Source organism: Clinocottus analis, unplaced genomic scaffold (genome assembly GCF_023055335.1).
Source record: "Clinocottus analis isolate CAN_PGR_092001 unplaced genomic scaffold, fCliAna1.0.p SCAF_1, whole genome shotgun sequence".
NCBI classification, from domain to species: domain Eukaryota; kingdom Metazoa; phylum Chordata; class Actinopteri; order Perciformes; family Cottidae; genus Clinocottus; species Clinocottus analis.
The window spans coordinates 9,408,057-9,425,000 of record NW_027175820.1 but is presented as its reverse complement, the minus strand read 5'-3'; the positions used below and the strand labels follow the sequence as shown (position 1 = coordinate 9,425,000).

The 16,944-nt window shown below is 42.4% G+C and overlaps 1 protein-coding gene across 4 annotated transcripts in view; it reads right to left on the bottom strand.

Moving 5' to 3' along the window:
• Nucleotides 1-16,944, bottom strand: part of LOC137787243 (protein diaphanous homolog 3-like) — a 155,362-nt gene that overhangs the window by 68,076 nt on the left and 70,342 nt on the right. For all 4 annotated transcript variants that reach the window (XM_068579607.1, XM_068579599.1, XM_068579581.1 and 1 more), the window contains 3 exons: nt 13,790-13,919; nt 7,091-7,215; nt 2,668-2,832 (listed from right to left, as the gene is read on the bottom strand). In XM_068579607.1, coding sequence (XP_068435708.1) covers nt 2,668-2,832; nt 7,091-7,215; nt 13,790-13,919 — 420 coding nt within the window. The remainder of the gene's footprint in view (nt 1-2,667; nt 2,833-7,090; nt 7,216-13,789; nt 13,920-16,944) is intronic.

The following is a 16,944-nucleotide window of genomic DNA, read 5'->3' as shown; positions in this document are numbered from 1 at the left end:
GGTCAATACAACAAGTGGGCCTGCTTAAAAGGATCACTTTTAAAACTGAGGATCCCTCTTAAACTGCACAAAGACAATATAACAGGGAGAAAAAGATAACAGCTCAAGAATATGACAAAATATCTCTGTTGAAACAAAAAGAAATTATATGATCACAGACGGCACAAAAAGGGCCTGCTGTTAAATCACAGAACCAATTAGCAATCTGATAACAACGGAAGTGACAAAGAGCCTGTGTGGACATTAGCGGACTACAGTGGCTTAAAAAAGTTTTGGAGCACATGCAAGCAGGAACCATTTGTATATTAAAAAAAAATAACAATAATAATTCAAATGTAATATTAAAAGCAAGAATGTTCTAACTAATAAAACATAATGACTTTGATTTTGAGAGATAGTGAAGACCCTGAAACTACAAAAGATAAAATAAAGAGTCATATGATTTTTACTCGGACAGAGAGAGAGAGAGAGAGAGAGAGAGAGAGAGAGAGAGAGAGAGAGAGAGAGAGAGAGAGAGAGATGAGAAAATTTCCCTTCACTCTCCTTCACTGCAGGTCTGCTTCCCCCTCCTCCTCTCCTGGATGTCCGCCATTAGACACGCTCAATTGGATTCCTGTCAGATGTGCGGCCTCGCCCTGGGTCTCCTTTGTACGGGTGACTGAGCATGTTGTACGTGTGTGTGTGTGTATGTGTGTGTGTGTATATACATGTGTGCGTGTGTAAAAAAGCTAAGCAGCTTTCCTTATAAAAAAAGAAAATCGACGACAGAAAATGACAGACGCACACAAGCAAACATGTGCGGACACACATACACACACATTATACAGGCAACGTGCCCACAGTTCAAGGCTCAGTTCTTTTCAGACGGTGGTCTGGAGACAGCATGCACCTATTAGCACCGGCCTTGGCACAGCGGGACAAAGGTGGACGCAGATTTGACCGAGAGGTCACAGCGCTGAGATTTACCGGATGCCTACGTTCATTGACCTCACCTTGGTTTCTCACAAATTATGTGTGATGTTTCAATCCAAACAAATTGTTGACCTAACGCATAGGAAATAAATAGTCTTTACCACCCAGAACACAAAGGCTTCGGCAGAACTTAAGGCTGACCCATGGAGCTGAAAGGAAAAGGATCACCCTGCCAGTCGTGCATGTTATCTAATTGGCACTAGACGAATGCATGGAACATATTGAGGTCTGTATTATTTGCTCGGGGTTTAAATCATATTGGGACACAGCCAGTGATGAACCGTGTGGTGAAGAAAGGAATCAGACCAAAAGGTAACCATCAGAAAAAAGCTAGGCTAACCCTGTAATTTTTTTTATTTTTAATGATTGTCCGAGTTTCTTCGAGCATGTGCAGACTGTGTGTAGATACTAGGTTACTTTAATTTCAGGTTAGATGCCACATACAGGCGCCAGACTTAGGTGAAAAAAGATGTGAATTTGATCATAAAAGAGAAGAGGGCGTCAACTTAAAACATAAAAATAAAAATAAAGCTTTAAGGAAAAGGTGCTCATGTGAAAGCCTGACACTTTTGATGTGGCATGACCTTGTTAGCAGTTGACTTAAACAGATCAGATCAAGCTATTAACAAACTGTATACTAATACTGTTGTAATGCTTATCAGCTAGTCTTCTTATGAAGTTTTATAACTCATATCTGGTAAGCAATGAAAAAAATACTGCTCTTCTCAGGCGTGACGGTTTAACAGTTTACAAAAACAGTTAACGATGTTGACTGCTGACCTTTCCGAATTGTACATTGTGTACAGTAGACAATATATGTCTACATTAGAGGCACATGCAGAAATCTAGACAATGCGTATGTATGAGAGAATCTGAGGTATACCAAATAACTGTGCAGGAAAAAAGGCAGAGGCATGAAATCCATCTGTGTGTGTGAGGTAGATGTTAAGTTGGGGGTAGGGCAGGAACTGTAGTAGGCTAATTAGCTACTATTATCTGTCGCACCCAGTGGCCTGAGCCACTAATCCTGCTGATTAAACACAGTGGGTCTCCACAGCGCCACAGCTCACAGTAGTGCCAGACTGATAAGGCCATGGAGCTCAGTGATGACATAAATGTTGGGGGGGGAGTGGACTGCACAGGATCTGCCTTGCTTAATACCATACAACGCTGATGCGAGAATCGCAAAAAAGAGAAGTTTGGGTTCTGTCTTGATGCAGCCCAAAGGTAAAAAGAGTACAAATGTAAATTATGATTTGATAATGCCGTTTAAGGTTTGCTTACGCCAGTGCTGTTCATGAATACGGATGTAGAAATGCAGGCCTATATATTTTTAAGACCGTTCGTTGATGAAAGACACTAGATTAAATCAAAATATTTGTTAAATGCCATTGTAGTCCGCATGAGTTGGCACTCCAAGATATTTTAGTTTACAGGTGCAGTTGCTTAATGCATCTATATTTCAATGTTTCTCTCAAGAGCCAACAAAATAACACATCACTGGTAAACATCTGCAACATGAGATGAACAATGCATTAATTATCCTTTTTTTTATGTCATCAAATACTTCCTCTAACACAAAACACATTAAGGGTGCGCCAATTCCAGGGGGATCAACTCAAACAACTCAAAGAACCCTCGGCCAGCTGATGTCAATCAAATGTTCACATTAAGAGGTTAGTGCGGTATACTCACAGCGAACATAGCACGGAAGTTGCTGAGATCAGTGAACAGCTCGTCCACAGAAGTCTTCTTGGGATCAACGGCAAAGTACTCAAGCATGTTCTGATACAGCGTCTCCATGTTGCTGTGCATTATCACCAGCTTGTCATACTGCTCCCTGGCAACCTTGCTGAAGCTGTGAGGGTGTTGTCAAGGTCTTGTAGAGTTGTAAATAGAAAATTGCACTTGCACATAATAAACAAATGTTTGATCTGTACATTAAAATATATGAAAGATATAATTAAGGGATATTGTTATGAAAGATATGTAACTATATGCATAACAAGGTCACTGTATGTGTTGTATTACTGTATAATGATTCAGGGGTGAATAGATTTTGAGTAGTCTGCATGTGTTAGAATTGTGTTACTGTAGCTTTAAGAGTTAGTTCTTGCAGGTTGATGGTCAGGGCACAGACGTACATAAACATAAAGACATCAGAAGTGGACCTTCGGTGCCTGGACTCATTTTTTGGTGACTGAAACTTTTATTTTTGGCCACGACTGTAGAAAACCCCGCCCCTGAACACAGCGTCAAGCCAACTGCTTGAGAATAAATAAGTCAGGTCAGGTGTGAAATTAACAGAGTCTAACCAATGGCGGCCGTAAAGCCCGGCGAATGTGGAGTATTTAACACGGAGCAAAGCTTGACTTGTGGCCTTTTCGTCTGACACCGTGGAGTAGGCAGCTAACTGGTTTCAGTCTGTGCGTTCTGCCTAGACTTAAAAGGATCTTGATCAAGGATTGTATTTGCTGAAATTTTAATAGTCTTTTATTAAATTCTTTTTAATATAACTTCTTGAATTCTGAGCTTTTCTCCTCACGACCGCCTGGGATTTTTGGACATATTCTTCAGTCTACATCAATGTGTTGATTACATGCTGGAGCAGTTATGCCACTCCCATATTTCACAGCAATACAGGAAGCGTGGGATAAAAAAACTAAACAAGTAAATGCATTTACATTTATCGCCGTAAGGATTTGAGGCTGTAAAACAGATCGTCAGTGGTAAACTGTTGTCGGCCTCAGGAGCTCTGAGACCGACAGTTAGGTTGCTACTACAGTGAGTTTGCCGCTCTGACCCCTGTTCAGTCAACAGAATCTGTGACTCATGTTTTGCTACCGGCAATGTGGTGTTGGTTTATTTGACATGCACAATATTAAATGCAAATCTATGAACGGGATTCAAAAAAAGAAACAAACACATTGACTGGAAAAAAAGGAGACGTTACTGCACTCAAGGTTCAAACTGTTCCAACTTCAACCCTCTTTGCCAATTCAAAGCCCATCCAATCAGATCACACATTTACTGAAAAGCTTTTCGCATTTTGTTTTTTTTAGCACTTATTTCACACTCAATGCAAACACGCCAGGAAATAAAGTGTTTGCGCTCTCGGCACTGGTTCTGTGCCAAATGTGGCAGCAAGCAAAGTCTGTTTGCATTTTTGGGGTAGGTCTGCCTAAAAAAAACACAAAGTAGACTGACTAAGTTGGAAGGGTGTCTCAGGTCCTTCTGGTTAAACCTAGGAGAGCGAAGGGCAGCTCTGCTCTGTTGGTACATCTGTGGGTGAGGACACACAGGTCATGGTTGTGTCAACACATACTGAAGAGGCTCCCGTGTCCGAGCAAAAAGGAGTGGCAACTGGAGCGTGCACGCGCACACGCGCACACACACACACACACACACACACACACACACACACACACACACACACACACACACACACACACACACACACAGTAATTGCTGTATGTAGAAATAGCAAGAATGAATTTTCTCTTTAAAAAAAAATCATATTTATAGTTTTAGTTTCTAAAAGTCTCTCCTGAGCTTTTCACGTAACGGTTTGGTAATGACCTTTGATGCGTGACAAAATTGGTACATTTTCTGTGCAAATCAATATATATTTTTTGAAGTGTCCTTCACTAACTCACCAACAGTCTTACTAATGACCCCAACAACCTTGTCTTATAGCAGATAAGAAGCAAACATGTCTATGTGTGTGTCTGTGTGTGTGTGTGGTATCACAACTATGTGGGCAGCCTCTCTGCCTCCTATTGTGCCCCTTCATTACAGCTCAATTGATGGACCTATTTGATGTCTGGGCTCAGTTGAATCTGGCTGTGGATGGTCTACCTATTCACAGCTGGATAAGTGCTGTTCAATAGGCACTGCTCCCAGATTGACTTGTCAGTAATATCCTTCCAAGCCAGGGGCTGCAAGAAAGAGGCACGAGGAAAGCATGAGCAAGTGATGGAAAGCCGGAGAGGGCGAAAAGAATAAATAGCCGAGAACCGTGGTTGATAAGTATCACAGCTTGGAAAATATTTCTCCTCCTCCTGTTCCTGTTCTCCTAAAGTCATTCCCCATTCCAGAGAAATCAGTGGTCCATTGCAGCTCATTCGAGAATTTCTATTCAATCTTGCCTTCTTACTGATCCTTTACTCTTTTCCCTCCATCTATTCCATCATACTTTCTTCTCTCATTCTTCATTTGCTCGTTTTTCTTCTTCTTCTCCTCCTCCTCCTCTCCAGTTCTCACAGGCCACCTTTATCAGCAATGCTCAGAAGTGTGAAACACTTGACCACCAAAACCACGTATAACTGTATACTCAAGTGGCACATTAAGTGCTAGTGGAACTTTCAAGGTCACCAATGTGACACTCCAAGCTTCTCGCGTTTAGCTGGTGACGGTTCGTGGAATAATGACGTACTTCAGCTGCAGGTGAAGCGGTATCATCTTTAAAGATGCTTCTTCAGGATGAGCACTGGAACTTTAAGAATAAAAGAGCTAATCTCTTTGCCTTTGATCTAGTACTTTTAGAAATCTTATGACCTGCACAACCAGAAATCTTTAAAGATTTAACTGAGTAATGTTCATTAATGGTCGTTAATCTCTCATGTGGGATAATAAGAAAAAAGTTCCTCTTTAAAGAGCTTGATTACCCAAACATGGCTTGTCAATATTGATTTGCAGACACATTTATAGTACAGGTTAATCAAGTAATTGAGTTCATAATGAGAGTTTTGTGTGTATTTTTTGCATTCTGTGCAACACATTATTTTCAAATGAAACTTTAAAATTAGATATAATGCTTGGGAAGGAAAAAAATTATATTTTTTAATTCAAGGGTGCACTAAAGTCATAGTCACCCCTATGTTGCTTTACGGAGTTTCCAGGTTGTACATGAAGTGACTATTAACAAGGCTACCAATAAAACGGTGTTGGTTCTGCAGTCCAAGTTATTAAAGTAAAAGTTATTTACAGGTTTCCGAAATATATAAGCATGGTATGGCGTGTAAGGTTCTCATAGGCCTCGAGGTAAATATGACATTGGGCAGCCTAAGCTGCTCCATTTAGATCGATTATAGGACCTGATGAGACTTTTGGTCTTTATAACTTAAAATCTGAGCCTTAACGCTCAATGTTTTTATTTTTTTTAGAGGCTTACGGTAAGGTTTCAGATCTTATTTTCACTTTTGATGGGGTTGCTAAAGTGAGACTTTTTCTTTTTTGCATGGCACCTGGAATTGCAAAGCAAGGTTGTGAAAAACCGAGCTGTCAAATCCGTTCTCAGTGAACCTTTCCGTATTGCACTCAAGTTCTCTCCTAACTACTGCATCACAAGCCATCGGTGCCTCAGCCCCAAGGCTATCGATCAAAACTACATGAAGGAGGCTAGGTACAGGGTGTATTATTGAACACACATACTTACACACCTGGTCTGAGACACGCCTGTCAACTTGATCCACTGGAACTACCTCAATGTACAGTGAATAATTAACACTGCTGCCAGACAGATATAGACAGCTGTCAACAAGGGGAACTGAAGAGAGCTAAGACGATAAAAGGGAAATTGCAGATTTATGAGTTTGTGAAATATCTCTTTTGTTTAATTATCATGAACTGACAATTGAATCAAACTAATTAAACTCATTCCGTCTCCAGCAGCAAACAACACTAACGTTGTAAAGCGAGAAAGAGAGCGACAGAAAGACGCAGGACGCTCCGTCCCTCTGTCCCCTTCATTTTAAAGTTGCCCTCAATGTGAAGTATTCTTCAAAAAGAGAGCTGAGAGGGGATACTTGTACTAAAACCTGATTGAAATGGGAATGGAACGCCACTCATGACTTGCACAAATAATCGACAGTATAAAAAGTATATATAGGACTGAGGGTGGGAGAACTATGTTTGTCTGTCATTTTAACAGCATGCCTCTACCGCACATTGCGGATCACAACGAGTTGTAGATGTCTGTATATAAACAAAGTGATGGACATTTTCATTGTGTATGGTGGTGGTGGGCCGTGGGGGTTAGGGGGTTGGGGGTGAGGGTAGGGAGAGAGAGACACAGAGGGGTAGAATCACTTTTTCAAAAAAAGTGTGCAAAGGATATCGCCATCTTAGTGAAGAACATGTCGTTTGGGTCATCAGGGGAGGAGAAAGTCTCCAGGTCTTTCTCCAGCTGCAGCAGCTGCTTCTCCATCTGCCTGAGGCTCTTTTCCAGATTCTCTGCAGACACTGACGCACGCCCACATAAATCAACAACAACAACACACCCACACACACACACACACACACACACACACACACACACACACACACACACAAAGGAATATGTGAAGAAATAAGCAGAGGGAAGACAACTCACTTACAGGTACAATCAAATGCATTATTATTTTGAGGCTCTGAAAGGAAACAGAGAAAAAACAACATACACAAAAACAAAGAAAAGAACAAGAAGAAAAAAAATGAAAGAGAGGCGCCGGCTCAGTAGCAAAGCATGGTTATTGTGAGTTCACACTGTGCCAGGAACACCATGGGAATAAACAATGACTGAGGAAAAAATAAACATCAAGTGAAGGCACGTTCAATGTACTGCTTTTTATTATTCTGTTTGCCTCTTATACGCTCATGTGTATGTCACAAACAATTAAATTCAACCCAGAATACAATGCCCTTACTGAGACACAAATTGTAGTGAATGTAAATGCCTGTTATTTTTCAGTAACACAAACAGAGTAACAGATAGAGCGGCCTTCATCCTTTGTCTTTAGTCTTGTCAACAGGTGTGTGGATTATGCAGGTGGCAGAGCAGGGGAACACCGAGCCTAACTTTCTGTTAAGTTGGTCATGGCTGACACTTTAAGCTAGTCACTGAATATAGCATGTGGCTTAAATTACCCTGATTAGACCCTGCTTGACAAAAAGGCATAAGCTGCTTATTTTTAAGTAGTTTCAAATGTCCCTTGATCCTAATACATGCTTTACGAAAAGGAGGGGGAAAAAAAAGAGAAAGAGAACTTCAATGTGGCTAAGCTTCCGACTGAATTCATAGCATGAAACCCATTTACCGATGGGAACAACCTGTCTTGGACTCACAAACACACAGATATTTTAATAAATTGGTCTGCAGTCTTTGAAAAAGAAGGAAGAGAGTCTGAGTGCTGTCTTGCAACAGCAGGTGAGGGTGAGCACTTGAATGTACATGCACTCATTCAGCTGGCTGACAGAAAGAAAAAAAAAAAAGGCAGGCGGCACTTTTTACGTAGAGAGAGAGAGAGAGAGAGAGAGAGAGAGAGAGAGAGAGAGAGAGAGAGAGAGAGAGAGAGAGAGAGAGAGAGAGAGAGAGAGAGAGAGAGAGAGAGAGAGAGAGAGAGAGAGAGAGAGAGAGAGAGAGAGAGAGAGAGACTCTCATTGCACACTTTACTTTGTCCTCAATGTCCTGTTTTTGAATTTCATGTTCCTTCTTCCATTTCTCAGTCCCTCAGCCCCAGCAGTACGAGTAGAAAGTCAGCTGAAGGCACTGGAAATGTCACAGCCCACCAGTCCTTTAAAAACTCTCCCCACAGAGTAAAATGTGAGTGACTACTGGTGTCTTAATCAGGGCTGTATTCACAGACTGGTTCCATGTATTTTTTAAGAAATCACCAGCCAATCTGGACGGGGAACAGAAATCTGTTCAACTAGGCATCAAGGTTTTAGCAGACAAATTATTAGTTATTGTTATTCCTTTTTTTTTTTTCCTTGGAAAAATTAAGGCGATTGGGAAGAGACGTCAGTCAGGAGCTTATGTCTAGCTACCTGCTACAGAGAGTTAGAGGTTGCCTTACTTCTTACTGGGTCCATACAATCTTATTTGCACTCCTATTTATAAATACACATTTTCAAAAAGCAGGCTACGAACTAACAGCAGAGTAAAAACCATCACAATTCCCCCAAACAGTCAAATAAACACTGCTATATAATTCCCTTTACAAAAAACAATGAACCTTTGACTACATAATCAATTATTTTCAATGCATCTGACCAATGGCCACTATGATGATTAGTATGACGGCAAAAAATGTCCAAAAGAGACATTTCAGTAAACAATCCGAAACGGACAATTCAATTTTGTTTCAGTAATTGTCTTTCTTTTTTGTGAAAGCCTTCCTGCATAACCAAGTAACCACAATCTGCTGAATGAGGTGTGGGCAGCGTGCAGACGTGGAAGGAGGCCAGACAGCCAGTCTGCTAATAGAAATGATTAAAGCCCAGTGTTGCGCTGACTGATAAAAGAGCAAGGGAAGGCGAGACGAGAAGCAAAACAGAGAGGGATCTCCTCTTGTTGCCGTTCCAATCCAAGTCGCAAGCTTTTTGTTAATGAGGCTCCTTCAGGTGGAGAGGAACGTGACCAAGAAAAGACAATGGAGGACATTACAAATACATCTTTACATTGGTGCATCATGCATGGCCTAAGCCCACAGCCAATCAGCTGCTGAAAAAAAAGCTCCTGTTCAGAGAGGAGAGATGGGATTGTGTTGGAGCAAAATGTCTTCAAGCTGTTTTATGAGTGAACAGGTTTGTTACAATCATTTAGTACTGATTAGTGTTCTCTGCATTGTTTTTTGTTCCTCTTTTTTTTAGTCATTTTCCTTTTACTGTGGGTTTGCAAGTGCGAGGCACGTATTCAATTTTGTTACGTGATAGTGCGAAAGGGGCTAATAGATTATTTGTATCTCACCGGTAAGAGTTAGTCCTTCTATTTCATTTTTATCCTCCTTTTGTATTGCATGTGGTTCACTGAAAAAAGCTCCAATGATAATAATCACAGTAAAATATATATATATATATATATATATATATATATATATATATATAAAAATTGTATTATAGTATTTCATTAGGCAAATAGAATACATCTTTTACTGGCTTTGTTTCCCTTTAGTGACAGTGTTTATTAATTGATAGAGACAATTCTCTAGAGTGGGGCCGATATATTCCTACAACTGTTGAGTTAGGGATTAAGGGAAGTGGTGATGTGTTATTGCACATTAATTATGGAGTTGTGCTGGGGGTGCCGGGACCAGATCCTTGGTCCTCCTGCCATCTGGAGACAGTAACAGTGGTCCCCAACACTGGTACAGCTCTACCTGTTACACGGGCAACAGCATGGTTCAGGTGAAAATCTGCCTGGGACTGATCAGGAGTGTGGGTGTAACAGCTACTGGAAGGTTTAGTTTGACACACAGAAACGTCTTTGAAAACAGATGATGGTGATGCTCTGTGTGAAATATGTCAGAGACAACTTAGGAATTGTGAAATAATTACTCTGTGGTACAACAAAAAAGCAGAGCCGGAGACAAAAAACATAAAAGTGTGATTCCGAGTCTTCTTTGTTCCGTCTGGCCACCCTGCTCTCGCCTTCTCTCTGTGTGTGTTAAAGCATGAGCGATTTTATTAGCAGTGGGGCATGAATGGCTCTACAGTCCAGAGAGGTTGCAGACAGATATAGGATGTTTTCGAAGAATAATAATTGGAATATTTGTAGAGGTCAAATCCCTCCCATTGACATCATTTTATTACCCTGCCAACCTGCTGTGCTATAAAGGAGACCGAGTGGAGCACACAACGGTGCATACTCACTCACAAGCAGCCCCGCTCCACACGGAGCTCCACTATGCATCATCCTTTGATGTATGGAAATTAAGAGACTGGAAAGAAATGCAGATCTGCCTCCTGAGGCCAAAGCCTGACAAGTGTTACGAGACTGATGTTGCCACAGGCTTGGAAGCGGGGATTCGAAAGGCAAGAAATCCCGGAGCACACTCTCAACATGCCGCGCGCCGACTGCTGTATATACGAAAAGAGCGTGAAGGTCATCGAGTTGCAATGGGCTTTCAACCCGAGGCTCATCACTCAGGCCACATGTGGCGAAGCAAAGCTTGAACCGCGTATTAAAGCAACACCTCACGATTGTTGAATCCTCTTTAATGACTCCTTGGGGGGCCACCAGCTTCGAACAGAAGCCGAACCTAAATAGCTTTCCCGACTTTGTGACACAAAATTCATGCAGAAGGGTCTATTTAGCGTTTCCACGTAAGTAGTAATTCGGCTGTCGATCTACGAGCTGAAGGAGCCTGATTGAGCACATTAATATGTCTCCGTGTTTGTCGGATTTCAACATCAAGCTCGGCACCGAGCGTCGCACAAATAAACCGCCCTAATTGCGCAAACCTGACTGCCGTGTGCCCGCTCCCGTCTCACAAAAAGAAAAAAACGGCACAGCGAGGAAAATTTACTAAAAAAACAAACAGACAGACACATAGACAAGGAACACAGACAGATTGACACAGAGCGGTATTGACAGACACAAACAGATACATAGAACATGAGAGAGAGAGGAGCAGCAAACAAGGGTGGCTTCTCCATGTCAGGGGAAATAATGACTGTAGTGCTGAAAAGAAGAGAGGGGCAGAAAGAAGCAGGCAGACACAAAGAAACCCTGAAATAAGCTGCAGTTTTGCTTCTATGGGACGTGAGTGGCAATGGGGGAAACGGAGGCTGCATTACACATACAGTCAAAAGACGGCGGCTTTTGCAAACTAAAAGCGCAAATCATTACTGCTTCCTCTATCCAACCTTGTTTCATGCTCAAGTAAGTTCTTTGGTTAGTGTCTGTGAATGTAACACAGCCTTTTAGTGTGTCTTGAGGCCTCCCGAACGGCTGTCAGGCCCGACGAAAAAGAAGCCACTCAAAAGGCATGGCTTGCAAAAAGTGAAATGCAATTTGTGGGTCTGAATACGAGATACGGGGGAGAAGAGGCACTTAGCGCGCGCATCTCATCCTGGTGCCGACACGCAGCGGGGAAGACAGTGACGGAGAACGAGCACCACATCTTTACGGATGCATATAGAGGTTGGCAATGCTTGAAGACAGATCCAAGGACTGTGTGTTTCATTGATCTTGCCTGTGTACTTCTGAATCTCGGCCAAGGGCTCCTGACCACGCAGCACAGTCAAGGGGAGAAAAATAAAGAAACACTCCACAGGAGCATCGTTATCCGCAGATTACGAAAGCCCCGACAAAACCTAGAGGGGTCCTTATGAGGAAGACTCTAAACAATAAAGTCACACATTCACCCATACTCTGTTTTTCTCCTCCTCGGCCTTTGCGTCCTTCTCTCCGGCTGACGAGTGGAACAGCGGGTAAAAACGCCTTTCGAGCAACAAGACGCATGCTGTGACTGTATGGCCGGGCGTATAGTCACACACTAGTTACACCGACAGCAGGGCCACTTGTTTTGCGCGCACACACACACACTTCGAGAGTTGCCTTTGTCAATATGAACAAAGAGCATGGCCGAGTGTCCTCAGACCACCGAGTCTGTCCCTGCTTCCTTGTGACCTTTACATACTCTGGATACAGTGGCCAAAACTCAAAGCTGTGTCTGTGTGTGTGTGTGTGTGTGTGTGTGTGTGTGTGTGTGTGTGTGTGTGTGTGTGTGTGTGTGTGTGTTTCTGCGAGAGCCGACGCTTCAATTCATAAAGATTCATTTGTGTCATAGAAACACGGGATCGTAACCAACATTCAAACAGGCTATTGCTCTTCATCGGAGCAGTCGACACGGCCTGAAGTATTCGCTTGAAAAATTAAGCCATAACTCTTGTAAAAGACGCTACAACAAAAGATTAATGAGAGTTTCAAACAGCAGTGCAGATGAACCGAGTGCAGCATAGATCAAACACTAAACTGGTGGAGTACAACGGATGTTTACCGAATCAACAAGCGTCTAATCCCAGAATAATCCACAGGGAGTGACTAAAGTAGCAAAGGTGAGAGTAAAGCTCAGAGTAAGACAAGGGAAGAGAGAAGAAGAATGCTCTATTTCTGTTTCGGTGACAACGTTGACTGTAGGCCATTCTGTTCATGCTTTAAGTTCTGTAAACCACATCTCTGATAAGCGCTCAAATACAGTCAAAACAGGCAAATACGAAAAACTAAATGCAGTACTAGAATAAAATGTTTTCTCTGACTGCAGCTCATTGTCATGCTGGATATTACCACTGTGCAGTGGTCTTGGGGCCCTGTCTCATCTCAGATCACGTCGCAGGAGCTCAGGTGAACTTACTTTGCTTTACTGGACAGATCTTGAGGATTATAGTTTACTGATTTGACGAGACGCAATGTTAACATGTGATAAGGTCAATGCTATCACTAGATATAACTGGATAGCCCACACAGCTCATTATTTTTTCCTATCCTTGGGAAACACTACGATTGTTCATATCATCACCAGTGTCAGGCGATACTGCTTCATGGCCGCCGTCAAACGAGAAGCCAAAGAAGTGCTTTCTAAATATCTAAAACATTCATTTTTAAAAGCATGCGCTCACGTACCTAAACAACTCTGAGGGAAAAAAGTGTCTTGTTTGTATGTCTTTTGTTTGCAACTGTCCAACTGCTTTCTTAGTAATTTAACCTTTGTACGACCAGTTGGCAGAGCCCTGCGGGTAAATACTGCCAGGGATGCTGATTTGACAGGGAATGGATGAAACTGGAGTTGAAGCCAGCATTAACTGAAATAACAGCAATAATCACACTGGGATTTCACCCCAGAAGATGCAGGAGGTAGTTAAAGTGTAGGAATTAACAGGAATCAACGTGGTTGTTTGCGAGGTAATCAGAGCAGTGATCCTTGCGTGCTTAAAGAGAGACAATAAAAGCTGTGCAGTACCTTGGTGCAGCAAGTCTGTGTTGTTGTTTTTACAAGACCTAAGAAATACACCAGAACTACTCAAGCGTGTGCGTGTGCATAATTATCAACAATACCTCTGCTAGATCGGTCCACATGCTCCAGGTCTTCAATAAATTTGATCACGACTGGAAATTCCTCCTCACATACTTGCGCCAGGAAATGGAGCAACGTGGTCTTCTGGTCCGCCGACTTAGTGTCCTTTAGCTGGAGTAAAACACACACAAAGTTAGACTGAAAGACTTGGGATAGTAAAAAGATGCATTTTATTTCAGTTCCTTTAGTCTTACGTCATTTGCCAATAGATTCTAAAGACCGGGCAATAAAAAAAACTCTGATTGGGGACAGGCTGATTGCATATTTGGCACTACGTAGTACCTTGGACTTTCCTTGTCACTTAAAATGTCCCAGGCTCACCCGAACTATACAAGTATAGGAGGAGGGGTGTGTCGTGTCTGTGCTTGATTGACGACAGCTGGCAAACTGCCAAAGCCCCAGTGGGAACGAGAGACAAAGTCAACAAACTTGCTGCAGACAGCCCTTTGATGTTGGTGTTGAAGGCACCAGCCTCGACTTGGACCCAGGTGACACTTTTAATGCAGTTTATTGTGCTGCAGCCGAGCAGTCAAATACATACAATTTAGGAGACATTAACTCAACCGCTAATGTGGATTACGGTTCAAAGTTGCGCCGTGTAGCAGGCTTCTGTCTGGCTCAGCGCAATCGACCGCTCTGCCCACAATAAAACACTGACGTTACTGCTTCATGGAGGATCTGATTGGCTGCGTCGAAGCTAGGTAATCCATCAAATGCATACAAAACTAAGAGGTGCAATCTGATACCAAAACATTCATTGGATCTATGAGATATATATATACACACACATCAGTGGCGGTCTGTGGAGTTGGCCATTAAACCAGCTGTGATCGCAGCAAAAAAAATGTTACAGACTGACACATTCATACAGTCCGCTTCACCACACGGCTCCACCACGAGCATACGGGGCTAAGGGACTGACCAACGGAGCCGCTCCACAAAAAAAACGAGACGCTGTGAGCAAAGTGCGCGTTATGCACGCCGGCCCTCACATTTATTGCCAACATCGCTGGAGATTCCTGACGCCCTTTACGTGGGCCGATCATCGCGCCCCGGTCAACAGTGCTGGGAGCAGAGGACCGTGTCCCTTACCGGCGGGGAGAGAAGTCACAAGCACATAATCCACGGCCTCGGGAAGCAGCGATGTCCGGGCACGGGCGCTGTGTGTGATTAATCATGATTAATCCACAGAAACCTGTGATTAATCTTATTAAAAATTTTACTCATTTCACAGCCCTAGTAAAAACATAAATATTTATGATAAAAGACGGATGTATACATTGTCATTTATACATTGGGCTGCTGTTGTAAACAATGCAACTACAGGCCGTAAGGTGGAACCCGTTATCGTTTCATCCCGCTCCACAGTCGAGCATCTACACAATCTTTAGCTCGAAAAAAAGAACGAGTCGTGCTAAGCTGCCAAAAAAAACATTTTGTTGCTGAAATTCCAGTTGATTATTCATGCAACGATGTTTTATGACGGACTAGTTTCTTCAGAGCGTAACAGGATATTCGTCCTGAGTGGAGGTGACAAGGTGCTCAGTGTTGCCGGATTGGAAATGGAGTAGTATCATACCAAAGGCTCAAAATGGGCATATATGGAGGATAATTATCGTGCATCTGGCAACCCTGAGATCGGTCGACCAATGAGAGTTCTCGCTACAGTCAGAGCTCGCGCAAGAGGATGAACGTAAGATACTGTTTCAAAACTTGTAAGGGCGTAATAACTAGTTTGTGAAAGACTCAGAGAAACACAATATCCAACGAGGTAAAGTGCCTAACGTTTTGGAATCCCTGCCGGACCGTTTTTTAGGTCTGGAAAAGAGGACATGTCCGGGAAAAAGAGGACGTCTGGTCACCAGGTAATTCTCATTACTCACAGAAGTCCAGTGATCTCCTGTCAGCGTCACATGATCAGTAGCAGCCAAGTCATTTCCCGTTTTGTTCTTTCCAGCTTCATACAGCGCGTGGATTTTTGTCATGATTTTGTGTCTTTTCGGTGCTTTGATGCTCGGGTCCCCCGTTGCCACTCGCAAAACTTTGGTGAACCCCTCATCCTCAACAATATTAATTGGTCGACAGCTTTTTGCAATCCATTCCGCAACTGTGCTACTCAGCTTATCACAGGCAGACTTAGTGAGGGGTCTTTGTTGTTCAGTGAGGCTGGTTTGACGCATTCCTCTTGAACGCCCCTCGCCAACCAACATGCTGCGCGTTGGGATGGTACTTAAAGCTGGTTGTGCTGGTGAAACGACAACGTCTTCCCGCAGAGTGAACATCTGACATCTATATCTGACTGCATTGGAGCGGAAATAGTTGAATAGATATATTGGAAGCTCATTCTTTGCATGCGTTAAATGCGTTAAAAAAAAACAACTAATTAATCCTGTAATTTAATCATAACGCATTAACGCGTTATTTTTCACAGCTCTAATATATATATATATATATATATATATATATATAAATATATATATATATATATATATATATATATATACACACACACACACACCTTTTTGCTCACTAACAACTTGTTTCACTCCCTGATAAATTTCCATCATCACTCTTTTACAGTCTCATTCGAGATGTCTCTCAGTATCCCTGCCAAACATCTCTCCCGTAGAGTGCGTTGCTGTGTATCTCTCTAGGTGATCTATTGGGAGACAGCACCATACTCAGCCCAGCTGGGTTTAATCATGTTTATATTATCTCATCTAATCAAACGTTCTCATCTCTCTTTTCATTCCTGTTTTGCCAATTTATTATTTTTTTTTTTTCCAAAAGCCTCAAGTGCTCGCTCACAAAAGGTATTTCTTTGAATTTAGATGGATGGTAATCATTGTTGACAATGTAAACATTTAGCTTTTTTCCCCCAGTAGGGCCGGGTGCAATTTCCCTGTGCCGTGGAGTGTGCCATAGAATTAAGTTGTCAAATCTTGGGGGCAGGCACAAAGGTGATGTCTTCCTCTATATCTGCTGCCGCCGACATCCACACACAAACCTCGGTCTCGCAACATGCCAGCATGAAGATAAGCAAATTGACGCGCCGGAACCCCGGCGTTACAAATGCCATTAACACAAAACGTATTCCTTCACAGGCCTATATTAATTGACAAACAATCACGCTAAT